Source organism: Caretta caretta, chromosome 5 (assembly GCF_965140235.1).
Source record: "Caretta caretta isolate rCarCar2 chromosome 5, rCarCar1.hap1, whole genome shotgun sequence".
NCBI classification, from domain to species: Eukaryota; Metazoa; Chordata; order Testudines; family Cheloniidae; genus Caretta; species Caretta caretta.
The window spans coordinates 45,664,340-45,681,779 of record NC_134210.1 but is presented as its reverse complement, the minus strand read 5'-3'; the positions used below and the strand labels follow the sequence as shown (position 1 = coordinate 45,681,779).

The window sequence follows — 17,440 nt, the reverse complement described above, 5'->3', positions numbered from 1 at the left end:
TATACCAGAATAAATATCACATGAGATCAGAGAAAATACTGCTGCATTGAATAACTCATAAAATAATAGAAGGCAGATTGAAACATTTCCGGTTCGCTATAAAACAAATGCAGCAGTGCAATTAGTACATTAGTACATTAGTCTGCTTTAAAAATGATACTTGCCTTGAGGGTCTTTAAATATCCAATCTACTGAAAATGCTATTATTTTAATATGTTAAAAAGACGTACATACTCGTATTTGTACATATGTACATAGATGGTACATTTAAAACTGTCTGATCTAATATATAATTTTGGTAAAAACAAACGTGGAGAAAAATGTTAAACCTTTTTTGCAAAAAAGCTACTTATCATAAAGGCATTACTTTAGTGTAACACTAAGACTTTGCTTCACCCATTTACAAATATCTGTATTTGCAATGCATAGAAAATTGCTTTTTCTTTTAAAACACTTATGGAAAGAACCTTCCAGATAACATAACTTTTAAAATAATACAGACATACCTTGTTTAACTTGATAAAATAGTCCAGTCCAGCTTCCAGAGGATTAGTGTCACAGTTCATCTGTTAGAAAAATAAATATTTAATCCATAAGTGATGGCCCCGCAGGTTCCCCCATTGTTTTCACTTCTTTTGTTTCTAGTTTTCCATTTAATCCTTTTTATTTTTTATGTATAGTGGGTTAAATTCTTCTGTTAGCCAGGTGCAATTCACCGAGAGCTGCACGTGTGTAATTTTAAGCAGAGTACCTAATGCTATCCATAATACAAAATGAAGCATGTTTTAACATACACAATAAAACTATAACTCAATAAGAAATGAGACATCTTGTCAAAATAAAATGAAATCAACACAACCATGAACAACTGAGGTGCATCCAAAATAGATATTTCTCTGCCAGAAATTTAATGAGTATAGTAGTTATTTTTACGTGGGAAAGGCACAGTTCATCATAATAGTAGTTTCCCCTCACTAAAATAAAATCAGTCTGATTTCTCTCCATTGCAGATTGAGAAACCCAGAACAAAATGTAGCTCTTTCTATCTAGTTGTGACTAAAACCCATATTTAAAAAAAATTGAATTGTAAAAATAACTGTGTTTTCAAACCTCTGCCCCCCAGGCCCGGAAAGCTTTTTCCAGCCTTAAGGCATTCAGAGCATAAGTTCCAAAGTCATCGATTCCTTCTTCCTGGCCTGCTTCCATGATGGCATTGTATAGAGCTGCAGAATCTTCTTTTCTATGGTAGAGTTCCCAACCCAGTTCACCTGTTATAAAACAAAAGTTAAAAGACTAATCAAATCTAGAATTAAATAATCCCAATATATTTAGTGCTAGCATTATTACTGCAGAGATAAATGTTATGAAAATTAGGGCCAAATTTCCCTATTACACAGAACTCATTAGTAAGGGAGTGCAGAAGTTTCCCTTCCCCACAGGAGCTCCTGAAAGAATTGTGCCTCAGTACATAAATAATGGCACTATAAGTGAGCTGTAGCTCATGAAAGCTCATGCTCAAATAAATTGGTTAGTCTCTAAGGCGCCACAAGTACTCCTTTTCTTTTTGCGAATACAGACTAACATGGCTATTACTCTGAAACCTATAATTTAAACTGATGACCCAAACCTGGGAAATAAACGATTCAGTAAGAAGAGGACAGGAAAGAAGGCCAAAGTCAGAGATGATGTTTAAGGGACATATAAATTATCAATTGGTAAATTACTCAAGTCTAAGTCTACACTGGTATAATATATATACTGGAAGATGCCAGTTACACCAACATGGACTGCCTCAGACTGAGCTCTGAATTTGGCTCAGTATGGTAGAGATGGACATAGAGACAAATGAAAATAAAAAGTGACTGGCACAGAAAAAAGGGGAAATAATAAAAATTTAGCACTTATGCTTTCTGTTTTCAAGGCACTTTACAGATACTAATTTAGTAGTAATCCAAAATCATTCCTTAACACTGATTTCCCACCAAAGATTACAGTTTTCAAAACTGACCTTTAGTTCTGTAAAAAAAAAATTATATATATATACACTTTGGTGTATTTTTTTGTTTGAAAGATCTTGGAAATCCTTCTTAGTTCCTAACCAGAAAATGTTTGACAACCAATGTACCGTTTCTCTCTCATTTATGTCTATTTATAATTTGATTAATCTAATGCTTTCGAACACATCATCAGTTTCATTTCTCAACATAATTTTAGTCATACCAGTTATTTTCCTGGCTGCCCAATTATTTTGATAGTCTGTTTTCCCTACCTCTTACCTGTATAGGATATCCTAATAGCAGTAGCAGCAATATCAGAAAGTTTAATATGTCTGGACTGAAGAAATTTAAATGCAGAATCACTAAGATCCTCAGTGGTCAGTTTCTGGAGAACCTTTCGGGCAAATGGACCTGCTATGCCAAGTACTCCCATCTCATCTGTAATATTTTTAATCTCAACATTGTATCCACCCTTCAGTGCCTCCTCTTCTATCCATCTGCATGTGAAAGACAAGAGTTTTATTAACATTCTCAGTCAAGGTAACAATTTTAGCATTTGTTTCTGGGGCCATAGTCCATAGATTTATTGTAACATTCAAAGTAAGTGTTCTGTATGATGATGATAATTAAAACTTGTGCACTTGTGGTAGAGCCTAGAGGCCCCAACCAAAGATCAGAGCTCTACTGTGCTTGGCGATGTACACACACAAATAATGAAGAGCCCAAACAGATTGCCATATAAGTATTCAGCAGTGCTTGAAAAGACAAAACAATATGGAAATCATGGGTATGAGGCAGCCGCCAGACATATTGACCAAACTACCTGCTTTAACCCATTAATCTGGCAATTACTAATATTTATTTATTATTAATCATGATGGGCCAAATCCTAAGGCCTATTCCCAGGGAGGGGAGCTCCACACCAACCTGACTGAGCCTGAGGATAGTCAGGGCAGTGTGAAAGAGGGCATAGTGATCAGCCACACCACCATCATGACCTGTGGAGGCCCGAAAAAGAATAAAGTGTTCATGCAAATGAGGAGCTTCTGAAACTGCTACTGCCGCTGCTGTTGATTTGCAGACAAGAGCCTTCTGCTCTTGCTCTTGTTGCTTCCACTGCTATGATAATAGCTGGAGCAGTAAGGCTTGCAAGTGCTGCTATTACTCCCCAGCTTCAACAACTAAAAGGGGATTCTGGATCCTACTTCTTGTACCACATTTCACCAGATTCTCTCTTCCAGACCCAGTTCTTCTCTTCTGGGGCACAAACAGTCCCAAAATAATCAGAAAGCCTATTTGCTTTGAACAGCACAACCCACATTCTACTGTTTTTAGGGCAGTCTCTTCCCCAGTGTACTTCCCCCTTCTTCCCTTCCTTCCTTGGTATATGAAGCAGCTGGACCTGGCAGGCCCTCTACCCTTTCCTCCCTGATCCCTGAGTCTGCAGAAGAGCATGGGAAAGGGAGGGATTTATGAGTATGTTTCTTTCCAGGACCCCTGAACCCTCTTGAGACCCAACTGCAGTGTATACTTCATCACAAAGGCAGGTTAATAACTGGTGTAAAATAAGTTTTTTTAGATGTAGGATAAGTGCAATAGATAAGTGCAATAATTGAGGCAGTTTAGTACAGAGTTAGAGGAGAGGTTTTAAAGGGGGAAACAGCAGTCCTAGAGTAGAGGGTCGAAAGGATCATAGGACTTAAAATGGATATGCCTTTAGATTCAAAATATGTATAACCACAAAGGCAACAAAGAAGAGCAAGCAGTAAACACAGTGAGCATAAGAAATCTCTTAAAACAGATACACATTCCTGACATAATCATACACTGTAGATTCCTCAGACTATTTAAATTGTTAGTGAAAAGTTCAGCTTTAACTCTTAACAACCAAGTCTCTCATAAAGTTCACAAAATAAATAAAGAAGGTAGTATTCAAAATCTTATAGTATATAGTCTGATAAGTTTTCTTAAGAAATCCCAAGGCATAGTTGGGGGACCAAACAAAACTGTTGAAGTTCTTTACAAATAAATACATTGAGCCAGTTCTGCCACGCTTATTCAAGTTTAGTACTTAAATATGCAAGTATTCCCATTGATTCCAATGGAACAAATCACAGAATAAGGCATCACTCACAGATGTATGTATCTGTATCTATCTGTGTACTGTATTTACCTATATACATGCTTACCTCAGATCATGGAGCTCTGACCCAGAACCAGTCACCAGCAAAAACTCCCCTGGAGACAGGTGAGACACGGTTAGCTCAGCATAGACTTGGCCTCTCGGTGTTAACATGTGACTTATATTTGTAGCACCCATCTACATAGTAGAACATATAATAATTTCATTTGCAAAATAAATCCTTTGAGGTCTTGCAGGTCCTTGGTGCAAAATGTGAAAACAAAATGCTTGTGTACATTAGTTATACAAAAATCTTTAACCATATCACTTATATTAGAAAGTATGACTCTCTCTCTCTTTCTTCTGTTTTTAACCTCATTAGTAGAAGATTAATGTCCTATTGCTCAGGATTATGATTTATAATGGAAATTTCACATTTTTCATATGAAAGAAATTAACAATCCGTTGCTTGAAATAAAGGTTTGGTCAAGGTCTTTATAAATATTTGTAATGTGTATGTTACAGAAGACTTTCTCAAGCCAAAACTGATTGAAGAATAGATTTCCAATGCAAATTCAGTCATAGATTCATAGATATTAAGGTCAGAAGGGACCATTATGATCATCTAGTCTGACCTCCTGCACAACGCAGGCCACAGAATCTCACCCACCCACTCCTGCGATAAACCTCTCACCTATGTCTGAGCTATTGAAGTCCTCAGATCATGGTTTAGAGACTTCAAGGTGCAGAGAATCCTCCAGCAAGTGACCCAAGCTACAGAGGAAGGCGAAAAACCTCCAGGGCCTCTTCCAATCTGCCCTGGAGGAAAATTCCTTCCCGACGCCAAATATGGCGATCAGCTGAACCCTGAGCATATGGGCAAGATTCACCAGCCAGATACCCAGGAAAGAATTCTCTGTAGTAACTCAGATCCCACCCCATCTAACATCCCAATTTTTTTTCTTAAGTTTGCTGTTCATCAAAGCCAAAAATTGTGCTTGCCTTATTCACACAATTGTTCCCCTTGAGTCATGTGAATAAGGCATGCAGGAATTGGTACCAAAAGGATGAGCATGCCACAAGCCTGCCAAAGGTGTCTAAGAGGTGTTTACAACTCTGAGTTAATCCAATACAATCTCTGCTGTGTATAGTCTTGATCTAGCAAAAAGTCTCATTTGACACAAAAGGATTTCCTCTTTAGTGTTTTTTCTGTGAGATGAAATATAGAGATGATCACATTATTATGCCTCTGCTTCCCTGTCTCCCATTTCTGGAACTCTTCCAGCGTGACCTAAATTAGTAACATTATCATAGTTCTGTTTACCTTTGGAATGACATTTGCAAACAGGTGATCCAACAGTTTAACCGAATCATTCCCTTTGACAATAAACTTGCCAAATGGTGTCAGGTCAATCACACCAACTTTTTCCATAACCTGCTTATATTCACGACCCACAGGTTCAAACCAGTTCGTGCGCCAAAAACTGGGTCTGAAACAGAGTATTTACGCACATAAAAAACAGAATACACATCTGGTTATTACAGTCTAGCCATTTTGTGATCTATTCAGCAAAATATATTCCCAAAATTCTTCGTTTTGCAAGTCATTCAAAAGCATTAGAACCTAGTCTCTCTTATTTTAGGTAGTTTATCCATTATTTTCCTCAGTGTAACAATGGGTTAAATATTAATTCATTTAACATGAGAGTCAAAAACAAAATTGGCAACAATAAACTATGTAACAGTTTGAATTGTTAAAGTGTAAGAAAAAATTTCTACTTCTTCATTAATTAACTCTGGGTAAATTTACTGCTGAATTTGCTGAGTCCTTTATTATGGGTTAGATTGTTGAAGGCTTCACCCACCTAGCTGCACAGGGAAGAGTAGGGCTCCCCTTACTCCCCTGCTGAGCCCTGCACAAATTGTGACTACAGCTGAGGATGGGAAAACAGAGCTTCTTGCCTGATACCTCCCACTGGAAGCAAACAGGCAGGGAGCGGAGAGCAGAAAAAGGTGGGGGGGATCCTGGGCCCCGCCACCTTTACTCACCGGTTGCACAGAGGGAGTAAGTTAGTTCCATGAAAAGAGGTGAAATAATTTACTCCCTGCAGAACAAGTGGGAAGTAAGGGAGGAAATGTGACTTTATAGTTACAGTTTGCTCTCTAGTCTGCTCCCGGCCAGTGCAGCTGCATGCTGCGGTTAGTAAGGTTACAGTGTAATTCTATATCTGTGCTTTAGAATTTATGTATCTTGAGAATTAAATAGATTTTAAAATATAGATAACAAAATCAGACCAACCAAAAAAATAACAGAAGAGTTGCTTCTGAGACCTTCTTTGGCTAAACTGACTGAAAATCCTAATTCAATCCTAATTCAATCAACTCTTGCCTTCAGGACAATAGACCAATACAAAATTGGTAATCGTTCATTTACTTGTATCCAATCTCATCTCCAGGCTTGTAGAACCAATGAGGTTGCTCCCATCCTGCATGGAAACCCATTGAGCATTTAGATTTAAGCACTTCATAAAGCCCACTGACTCTCTCTGTAGGTCTCCCAGCAAACCTTTCTTCTTTAGGATAACCAACTAGAACGGAAAAAAGAAAAGAGGGACACTAGATATCGTACACCAAGAAAGCAAAACATGGTAAAAAAAAGTCAGCAACTGCATACCTAAAATAAATATTTCTAATATAGCTACAAAGCAAATTTCTAGAGCAGTGGTTCTCAAACTTTTTTTTCGCGGACCACTTGAAAATTGCTGAAGGTCTCGGCAGACCACTTAATGACCTTTCCAAATGTTGTGTGTACCATTAGCTAACTACTGTAAAGCACTTTGGATAAAACCACTATATACAAAAAATCTTAATAACAGTTAACATTTTTTGTTCTACAAATAAAAGCACACAACTCATATTTTAATATCAGTAGTCTTACCTTTCTAATGTGATGGATATGCCCTCTCTCCCCTGCCGCAGCAGCCCCCAAGCTGGGGCTGGGAAGGAGGGCCATCTCTCCCTGGCAGCCGCAGCCCTGGAGCTGGGGAAAGTCACCTCTTTCTCTGGCCGCCACAGCCCTGCACATCCCAAATTCCCCCCACCCCCTCTTCTCACCCCACTGCCCCCTCGCACCTACCCTATATTCCCCCCAAGGCCACCACCTCACCTTACATGTGCGTCTTCTCCAGGGTCCAGGCACCTAATTAGTGGAGCCATGCCTGCGCAGCTCCAGTAATTAGGTGGGTGGCCCTTCATTCTCTTGTGTGTGGCTGTCCAGGTGTGCACCTTAGAGAGAACTATCTGTGGACCACCTGAATGGAGCTCGTGGACTGCTGGTGGTCCCTGGACCACAGTTTGAGAACCTCTGTAGAGGTATTTGGTATCATGCTACCAAATCAGAAGGGTAATGTTTTCTATTCATTTTCCATTCACTTTGCACAACTGCAAAGTCTGCATGAACAAAGGGAGTCAGGTGTTGCAATGCTGAATGTTACAGTGCCTAACTTTTAGGCACCTCAGTTAGGTGCCTAGCCTCCCTGTACAATGAATGGGGAGAGAGAGACAGCTTAGGGTATGTCTACACTGCAGTTAAAAACCCACAGCTGTCCTATGCCAGCTGACTCAGGCTCACAGGACATGAGCTAAGGGGCTGTTTCATTGTGATGTAAACGTTCTGGCTTGGGCTGGAGCCTAGGCTATATGACCTGTAAGATGGGAGGGTTCGGTAGATGTGCTCACAGGGCTCCTACTGGATTGGGTCCCAGATATGACTTAGCCAGCCAAATGCCTATCTTCCCCTGCTTTGTGATGCATTCTGAGGCCCAGGCAGGAGAGATGCCTGGAGTGAGGCAGCAGTGAGCATGCCCAGAGGTAGACACTTAGGCACCCAGGAAACTTTTACCTGGAAAATTTAGGCGCCTACCGGGTTTGGCTGCAGTTTTGTGCATTGGAGTGGTTCCCATAGGACTTAGGCACTTAATTCCTTTTGCGCATCTAGGCCTAAGTGACTACACTAGTTGCAAGGCAGTGGGGCATCAGGCTTCATCTTTCTGTTAATCCACAACAAAAGAAAGGAGATGTTTTACACAAGTGCAAAGTCCTATATTTTAGGATATGAAAAATGCTTTATAAATTATCTTCTTACCAATGTTGTTAAATCCATAAGACTCTCTTGCTTTTGTTGCTGTATATTGGGTGGTGATCCATTTTCCATAGCGATTGGGATCTAATTCTATTAGGTCAAAAGGAGGCTCCCCACCTAGGATCCAATCACTGAGATACTTTCCTACACCTCCAGCATGGATAATGCCATATCTTTAAAACAGAAACAAATCCTCCAATATTTAGTCATTTGAAATAATTTTTCAACAAGGCATCAATTATTACAAATTCTCTTTGCACTGTTTGATAATATTTTGTCTAGGAATTACTCAAAGCCACTGTTATTTCCATTTTCAGCAACCAAGTTAGCTGCCTCTAATAGATGGCACTCTGAGGTTACAGGAAGCAGATCTATTCTGATAGTTTTATTGCCCTCCCCAGAGACAGAGAAAAACCATCACCCTGTCCCCTTATCCCAGTGTTTTTGCACGGCCAGTGTCAGTTCTCCCCTGAAATCTCTGCTCCTTATCAGAGGTGTCTCCTCTCCGTTCCCCTTCTCCTACCCCACTGGTTTCCAATCTTAGTCTGCTTCCCCAACCAGCTCCAGTCTCCTCTGTCTGGTGGTTCCCAGTCTCAGTCTCCTTGCCCAGCTTGTCCCATTTCTTCCCTCAACTCCCAGTTCCAATTTCCCTCTTCCCTCCCAGCCTCCAGTCTCAGTCCACATACCCCTAACCTCTCTTCCACAGACTCCTGTCCCAACCCACTCCCCCATCCAGCTCTTGTCACCTTTGAACTTGAATCAGGCAGTTTCCTCATCACACTGACTGGATAACAGTTGAAAACACAGGAGAGACAAGCTCCCTGCTCTCATTTCCAGCGCCTGGACTCAACCCTGCCCGCAGCCTCCCAAAACTGCAATTGCAGAGAGAGTCCACCTCAGCCTAAGGCTGGAGCATGCCTATATGGATGGAGTCTTCAGAGATTTCTGTAATGAAGGTCCGACAATTCTCTACTAAGCATATGCGATCAGTGATTTTTCTCAGGCTAATAACTTGGACAAGTTTAGATGGATTTTCACAGAGATGACAAAAGGCCCATCCCTGTCATAAAGGCCACCCCTCTGCCATATTTCAAGTCCCTATTTCAAAGCATGGAGACTCTAGATCTTTTCAAACAAAAGAGCACCAGAAGTTTTTTAACATGGGCCAAACAATATATTTTTCCTGAGCCTTATTCTCAGAAACAGATGAAATGTTTTAGCTGAAACTTATTCGGCCTAAGGCAGACACCCATCACAGAAAATTTCAAGGCTATCTGGTTAAAGTTTGGCAAAGTTATAAACAACTGAAAACTAGGTCTTATAATGGGAAGTGTCTGGCAACCTTAATAATATGTAGCAATACCAGTCCCACCCATAATAATTATTAACCTGTCTACACACTAAAGTGCGCAGCAAGCTGTTGGCGTCACACAAATAATAAATTATTACAAAAAAACCACACATACTCACTTAGACTTCAAACACAATGTTCTGACTGGGAACTCTAAGATAAAGACTACCAGTGTACACACAAAATTACAACATACATGGAAACATCTGCTTCTATAGCATTCTGAGGGTAAATGACCCCTGAAATACAGATACCCCTGTCTCACCAATATCCCCATTAAACCTTGGGTCCCAACATTCAGAAGCTAAACAAATGTATACTTGTTTTAAAAAATTAAGTTTATAATAGGAATAAAACCCTCTCTGCTGTCTTCAGTCAGTTCGATATGGACCTTAATCCTATTCCCACTGAAGTCACTTCAGTGGAAGGAGAAAAGGGCCCACAGGCAGTGCAATTAATGTAATAAAGCAGTCTTTTCTGGAACCCAGTGCTTTAGATAAGAATATTAAGTGTGTAGTTAAAAGGTGAAATTTTTAAAACCTCTTGAATTCAAATAGCAAGTGTACTTAATCATTCAATTCAAAATGATCAAACTATTTTATTTTGGGAGCCTGGGAAAGCATCTTAATCTTTTATATAATTTTATATATGAGGGTTTGTAAAGTGAAGAAAAAGTGGATAAGGCCTTACTGGATTCTGATCTGATGATTAGGCAATTATCCATTCATCTTGGAGCAATGATCAGCTGAGGTAACGGAATGTGGCAAGGAATTTAGGGTGAATACGTTGTAGACCATGATTAACGAAAATGTTAATATAAGAATATCACAATGAAACAGAATGAGCAGCACCTGATCTCCTCAAACAGTACCTTCCCCAGTATCTACCACCTACTTCTAACATCCAACAACACTCACCTACAGTATCCATCTTCTCAACCTCTGGCACCCCCAGTACTCTCATCTGGCACACCCCTTCCACAACAGCCAATACTCTCAATACCCTTTTAGTACCCTCTGCTTCATACTTCTTCACCCCCCTCCACAAAACATACAACATTCCATTTAGCACCTCAAATGTTAAGCTTCCTTTGTTCTACTCATCCTTGCCACAACTGGAATTGCACAATCCTTTGCAGCTGCAAAATAGCCCATGGAGAAGACAATGGATACATCTACACTGGAATAAAAGAGCTGTGGCATGGCTGCAGCTGGCTTGGGTCAGCTGATTTGGGCTTATGGGGCTTGGGCTGCAGGGCTAAAAATTGCTGTGTAGATGTTTGGGATCAGGCTAGAGCTGGCTCTGGGACACTCCCCCCTCATGGGGTCCCAGAGCTCAGGCTCCAGCCCAAGCCTGAATGTCTACATGACAATTTTACAGCCCCACAGCACAAGCCCCAGGAGGCCGAATCAGTTGACCCGAGTCAGCTGTGGGTGTTTAACTGTGTGGCCCAATATGGCCCAAAGTTATTTGCACAAATAAACTGAAAGATGTACTCTAAGAAACAGTGCTGACAAGATTCTATCTTGGTACACACAAAATTTTAAATACTACTGATTTCATGACACTGGCCTTGAGGTTAACTGTTCCATGCTGCCGAAGAAGAGGAGCAAGAACAGAAAAAGAGCTGGTGAGAAAGAGCCACAGGATGGGTGGGAGTAGTGACAAATATATGGCTGAATATAAGGAGATGCATATGATCAGATGGTTGAGGCCACTTGCAGGCACAGGGTAGTGTGCAGTATACTTTAAAAAAACAAGGTCAGTGATGCTGAAATTGAATGCAATTGTAATTAGCTTTACTTTAATACATGACGGACAAAAGTTAATGGTGTGATGAATTTACTCACCCAAAGCCAATTGCTACCCAGTAATTCCTGACACCTTGATGCGGTCCCACCATAGGAAGAATGTCTGGAGAATATGTGATTGGACCAGCAACTGTGTTAATGATGTCTGCTTGTTTCAGGACTGGGACCATTGTCATTGCAGCCTCAATATGATCCATTATTCTGTCTAAATCAGACTCAAAAAGTTCCTTTCCAAAACCTGCACAAATATTTGATACATATTATATATTTGTAATAAACTGTAAATATTTGTTTTAAATATATGCATACTATATATATATATATATATATATATAAGCAATAGCAGTATGTAATTCATCAGTCTGTATATCCACACCTTTTCTATCTTTACCTCACAAAACCCCATTTCCCTATAAGAAGAGCACAAACTGAGGCAACTGGATTTGAGTCAGCTTTCATTTTATTTCTCTTAATCTAAGGGGAAGCAGTGCGGCCTAGCAGCTCAGGCACTGCACTAGGATTCAGGAGACTTGGGGCTTGTCTTCAGGTACAGCGCTATAGCAGGGCAGCTTGCAGCTGCGCTGCTGTAGCAAAGACACTACTATGCTGACAGGAGAGCTTCTCCTGTTGGCGTAGTTAATCTACCTCTGTCAGAGCTTCTCCTGTTGACATAGCTCTGTCTGCCCCAGGGGTTAGGTCGGTATAAGTATGTCTCTCAAGGGTGTGGATTTTTCATACCCCTGACCGATGCAGACATACCAATATAGGTCTGTAGTGTAGACTTGGCCTTGGACTCTATTCTTGGCTCTGTCACTGACCATTTGGATGACCTTGGGCAAGTCATTTACTTATCTGAGTTTCAGTTTCCCCATCTGTGAAATGGGGATAATGATATTACCTGCAGTGGTAAAGCATTTTGAGATCTACTGATGAGAAGCACTATGTAAGAGCTAGGTATGATTATTATCATTAACGACACAAAGTCTCAACACTGAAGCAGGAAAGAGATGGACAGGCACAGGAGACTTCTCTAATGCTGGTCAAAGCCCTTTGTTTTTATGGATCTATTTCATTCATATATACAATAGTCTGCCTTCGTGTTCAGAGTGTTATTTCTGTTCAGTCTCTCACAGAGGCTGTAGTCATATTTTGAAAGATACGCAAAAAAAGTATATGTTGCAACTAAATTTTCAATAGCTTCCACTTCTCATCATACAAGGAAGTGTTATAAAGGGAAATATGCTGCTGTGCTTTATATTATTAAACTATTTTCTATAGTTTATCAAGCTTTGAAGATATATGTAATTTTTTTAAATTACCTGGTGGAACTCCATTTGTTACCCAGGACTCCTGTAGTTTCATTTTGTCCTGACTTTCATATGGACCAAATAAAAGCCCGTCCCTTTCCTGTCTTAGATAATATGATCCTTCTAAGTCACGGAGCACAGGCAATTCCGTTTTCAGGACTTTCACTTCAGGAATAGTTGATGTGACAACATACTGATGGTGAACAGGTATGAGGGGATGGTGCAGTCCAATCATTCTGCCTATTTCACGAGCCCAGAAGCCTAAGAAACACAATAAACAACTATGCTAATATGCAAACAATTTCAGTGAATGGATTTTGTCACTCGGTAACCTTTATTTGCCATATAGCAATGCTATGCTGAGCTGATCAGACTCAAAATAAAGGTTAACCCTGCATATGCCCTGAAAGCCATTTTGAATTGACAGATTACTACAACTCTGTCACTCTTGGGATTTAGATCTGTGTGGATGTGTTTGCTTACTTTAATCTATAAATAACTCTCATTTCTTTTTCCTTGTTAATAAACCTTTAGATATTTTATTACAGGGATTGGCTACAGGGATTGGCTACAGGCATTGTCTATGGTGTAAGATCTAGGGTACCAACTGATGTGGAGTAAGTGACTGGTCTCTTGGGATTGGAAGCAACCTGAATATTTTGTGGTTTTTGGTGTAGGTGACCATTTATCACTAAATCCAGCTTGCCTGGGTGGCAAGATAGACTGAAGAGTCTAAGGGGACTGTCTGTGACTTCATGGTAAGGCTGATATTAGGGATCCAGTTCACATTTGTTACTGGCTTGGTGAAATCTAATTATAGAACATACCACTAGTTTGGGGTGTCTGCCCTGTTTTTGACAGTCCACCCTGAGATGGGCCCTCACAGTCATGAGCCACTCCGGACAGCGTGACAGTAGACATGAGATAAAGAATAGGTCGAACATGGACAATGCATGGACAGAGCATGCTGTGCTGGGATTGGTTCCTGCAAAGGAACCATGCTGTGCTGGGATTTGGTTCCTGCAATCCAAAAATGTGTGATGTAATGTACAGTAAATTCAATGAGATGTGTAAATGTATGTAAAGAGAGAGGGTTTCTGTGTAACTTTGGAGCTGTGATGTACCTTTCATCCATCCCCTGCATTTGAGTCTGATCAACTCAGCATTACATTGCTGTATGCCAAATAAAGGAACCTGAGTGACAAAATGGGGAGTCGAACTGAGTGCTTTGGATCCTAGAGGGCTGGATGAAGTGTTCTCCCAGAACTGGACAAGATGTTCTGGATAAGCCTAGTGGAAAAGGTCTTGGAGGGAATCCCAACAATGTGCACCCCAAAATACTGCAAATATGCCTACAACCCAAGGGATTCATCAAAAGGTGGCTATGCCATCTTTATACTCCCTTGATTCTTAGGGTTTCTAGGGCCCTTGGTATAACTTAAAGCAGCCACAAGACTCCTTTCCCTTCTGATGGTTAGGGATCATTGGAGTTCAACATTTTTTATGTTTGTTAATACAGAAGACCATGCAGCTCTTCCCAGTGGGCTGGAGAAGCTACATGGTATGTGGATGAGCAGCAGATTGACAGATGTAATTCATTGCTGACAAATGCAAGATAATGCACATTGGAAAGAATAATCTGTACTATTCATACTGTGTTCTAAATTAACTGTAACCACTTCAGAAAAAGGCCTGGGCACTTGTGAGGACAGCGCAATGAAAATCTTTGAACAGTGCACACAGAAAGTCAAAAGAGAAAGTAACGTTAGTATGCACAAGGATGTGATAGAAATTAATAAAGAGGATATTATACTGCCTTTATATAGACCAGCGGTACATCCTCACTTGGAATAATTTGTTCAATTCCACTCACCCTCTCTTTTTTAAAAATGTAAAGGGGGAAGAAAAGGCATCCAAAGACAAGTAGCAAAAGTGGTTAGAGGCATAGAATACTTTTGTGGAGAAAAGCTCGAAAAGACTACCACTGTTTAGAGAAGTCATAAATAAGAGAGGAAACAAAAAAGATATTCAGAATAAGGAATGGTACAAGAGATAAATCAGTTGTGCCTACTTATATCCTCTTTATAATACAAGAACAAGGCAACAAATTTAAAATTCATGAATGGAAATATTTTCTTTACAGAATACATAAATAGACCTCTGCAACTCATTGCCACAAGATATAATTGAGCCCCGACCTTAATAGGAACCAAAAGAGGGTTAGACATTTATATGGGTAATGAAAACATACACAGTTATATGAGATATAACTGTCCTGATTTTTCATACTTGCTGTCTGGTCACCCTACACTACTGTGATAATCTTTGTACAAAATATGCCTTATGATGTATCATTTAAAAACTAATAATGTGCTGGTCAATAATACCATGGTGATATGTACGTAGCAGCATTACATATAAAGTTATGAAATCCCCCTGTATGATGTTATCACATATACAAAACCACACAACCCAGCCTAGGAAAAGGTTGTTAAACATATCTATCCTAAATAAAGAAATGTGTTTTACCTCAATTTAAATATAAGTAGTAAACAGGGTACTCAAGACAGCAGAGGGAGGAGACGGCAGGAGACCAAGCAAATTTGCATTTTAGCAAACACAGGTGGTAAGAAAGAGCATGGAGCCCCATTTACCACCAGACTCCATGTCACTTTCTTTACTGATTGAATAAACTTTGCTTTGAGGGATAATCTTCAGAAGAATCTATTTCAAGGGTACACTGGACTATAAATCGAAGGGGCAGAAAACTCCATGCTTTCTCTCTCTTTCACCTAAGAAGACAAAGGCACCAGCATCTTTGGGACTCTGGGAGTGATCCTGACGAAGGAAAAAGTCAGTTGTCATCTTCCTGGAAGACTGTAGGTCAGAAAGACTGTCTTAAACAAAGCCTTGAACCAACACTTGCTAAATTAAGTTTTAGACTTTTAGATGCGTTTTCACTTTTATTTGCTTGTAACCATTTCTAACTTTATCTCCTATACTTGAATTCACTTAAAATACTATCTCCTTTTGTTAATAAACTTTTTTTTATTTTTTAATCTAAACCAACCCAGTGCTGCGTTTAAACTGAACTGTTTGGTAACTCCATGTAAGGTAGCAAACTGTTGAATATTGACTCTGTACAGGAGCAACAAACCTTAATATCGGAACTGTCCAGGAGAGGGTTGGTAAGTGCAGAACATGTTTTGGGAAAATTCAGGCCTGAGAGTGTTTTCGGGCACCCTGCACACAGTAACCAAGGCTGGTGGAAGCCAGAGTGTGGCTGGTGTGTTGCTGGAAGGCTGCTGGGGATCAGAGCTGCTGAACCAGGGCTGCTGCTATACAAAGACACTCAGGGTGTGATCTGCCTGCTGTTGGCTGTTTGTGAGCAGCCTAGTTTGGGAGCTACAATAGCATAGCATTGTGAAACACCCAAGCTTATGGGGAAAGTGGTGACATAGCCTCTCATTGGTCTGGCCTCACCCTGGAATAAGACATACTGATGTTCCAAGAACAGGACTATAATAATTTTTATTATTTTACTTGCTCACAAAAAAACAGAATAAGAAGGGCGAATGGATGGCACAACATGTATATCCTCCTCTGCAAACAAACAAAACTGGTAGATTTAATTTTAGGTTTACTAGTCTTAACTGTGTTCCTTTCAAAATGTGCACTATAAGATGCCATAAACAGCTTCTTAAAATTGAAGATATTTCCTAAAAATATATCACTATAGTGCAGCTGTCTGTATATGATCTCATGTTAGATTTTTGATGACAACCGATATGGAGTTAATCATAAGTAGAACCTCCAGTGTTATTCAACACCACTTTTTAAATCCACTTATCCAGGTATTGTACTTAACTATTTTTTATGTTGACTACAGGATTCAGTACTGCAGTATTGAATTGTTGCTTACTTAATTAGCCCAGGGCAACAGCTGGGATCCATCACTGGTTCTGTGCCTAAAAATTCTCAACCGTGTGCAAAAAAAAAAAAAGTCTTAAAGAAAGAGTGTGCTCTCCGAAAAAAAATTCTAACTGGAAGCAGATGTTAAACTCCCCCTTTCATGGGAGAGATAGCTAAAGCAAAAGCATAATTTATACCTTTAGAATTTTTCTACATCAAAGTGATTAAGAACATCTCAGAGCGAAATATTTAGCGTTAGTATTGTTTGGCAAATTTACAAGCAGGTAGTCTGGTAAGATATTGTAAAAGAAAAAATAACTCAACTAAAAAAACCTAAATGTTCCATTTCTAAGTACATTCCCAAACGGTTGTAAAATGGAACAACTGCTGTGAGGTCAAATATCTGTATATGCAGTATGCATATCTAAAATAAAATCACCATTTCTTCAGGTTTTATTAATAACTCTATTATAAATACACTGCTAGCCTCCTCAGCAAGTTCAACACCAGTTAGTTTATGTCAGGGATTATTCATTAGGGGCCTGCTTATTTAAAAATAGAAAACTCACAAGTGGAACAGCTTCAAGTTGGTTTAAACTTGTTCATTCCAGTTCCACAGCAAATGTTGACTGTGCCCAAAAAAAGAGCAGATAGCTCTGTGATTAACCCTGCTGTGCTTTGAGTTAGCAACATGAGACTAGCCATGGCCGGCATCAAAATTAACAGTAATGATTTGAAGGGCTGGGGTTAAAATGAAGAGTGAATGGTGGCTGAAAGAAAGTTAATAGCATACACCGGT

The 17,440-nt window shown here is 39.7% G+C and overlaps 1 protein-coding gene across 2 annotated transcripts in view; it reads right to left on the bottom strand.

Annotated features, from left to right (window-relative positions):
• Window positions 1-17,440, bottom strand: part of DMGDH (dimethylglycine dehydrogenase) — a 75,270-nt gene that overhangs the window by 21,672 nt on the left and 36,158 nt on the right. For both annotated transcript variants that reach the window (XM_048849674.2, XM_048849673.2), the window contains exons 6-14: window positions 12,742-12,990; window positions 11,462-11,660; window positions 8,264-8,433; window positions 6,554-6,707; window positions 5,444-5,609; window positions 4,187-4,317; window positions 2,277-2,494; window positions 1,111-1,268; window positions 507-566 (exon numbers count right to left, since the gene is read on the bottom strand). In XM_048849674.2, coding sequence (XP_048705631.2) covers window positions 507-566; window positions 1,111-1,268; window positions 2,277-2,494; window positions 4,187-4,317; window positions 5,444-5,609; window positions 6,554-6,707; window positions 8,264-8,433; window positions 11,462-11,660; window positions 12,742-12,990 — 1,505 coding nt within the window. The remainder of the gene's footprint in view (window positions 1-506; window positions 567-1,110; window positions 1,269-2,276; window positions 2,495-4,186; window positions 4,318-5,443; window positions 5,610-6,553; window positions 6,708-8,263; window positions 8,434-11,461; window positions 11,661-12,741; window positions 12,991-17,440) is intronic.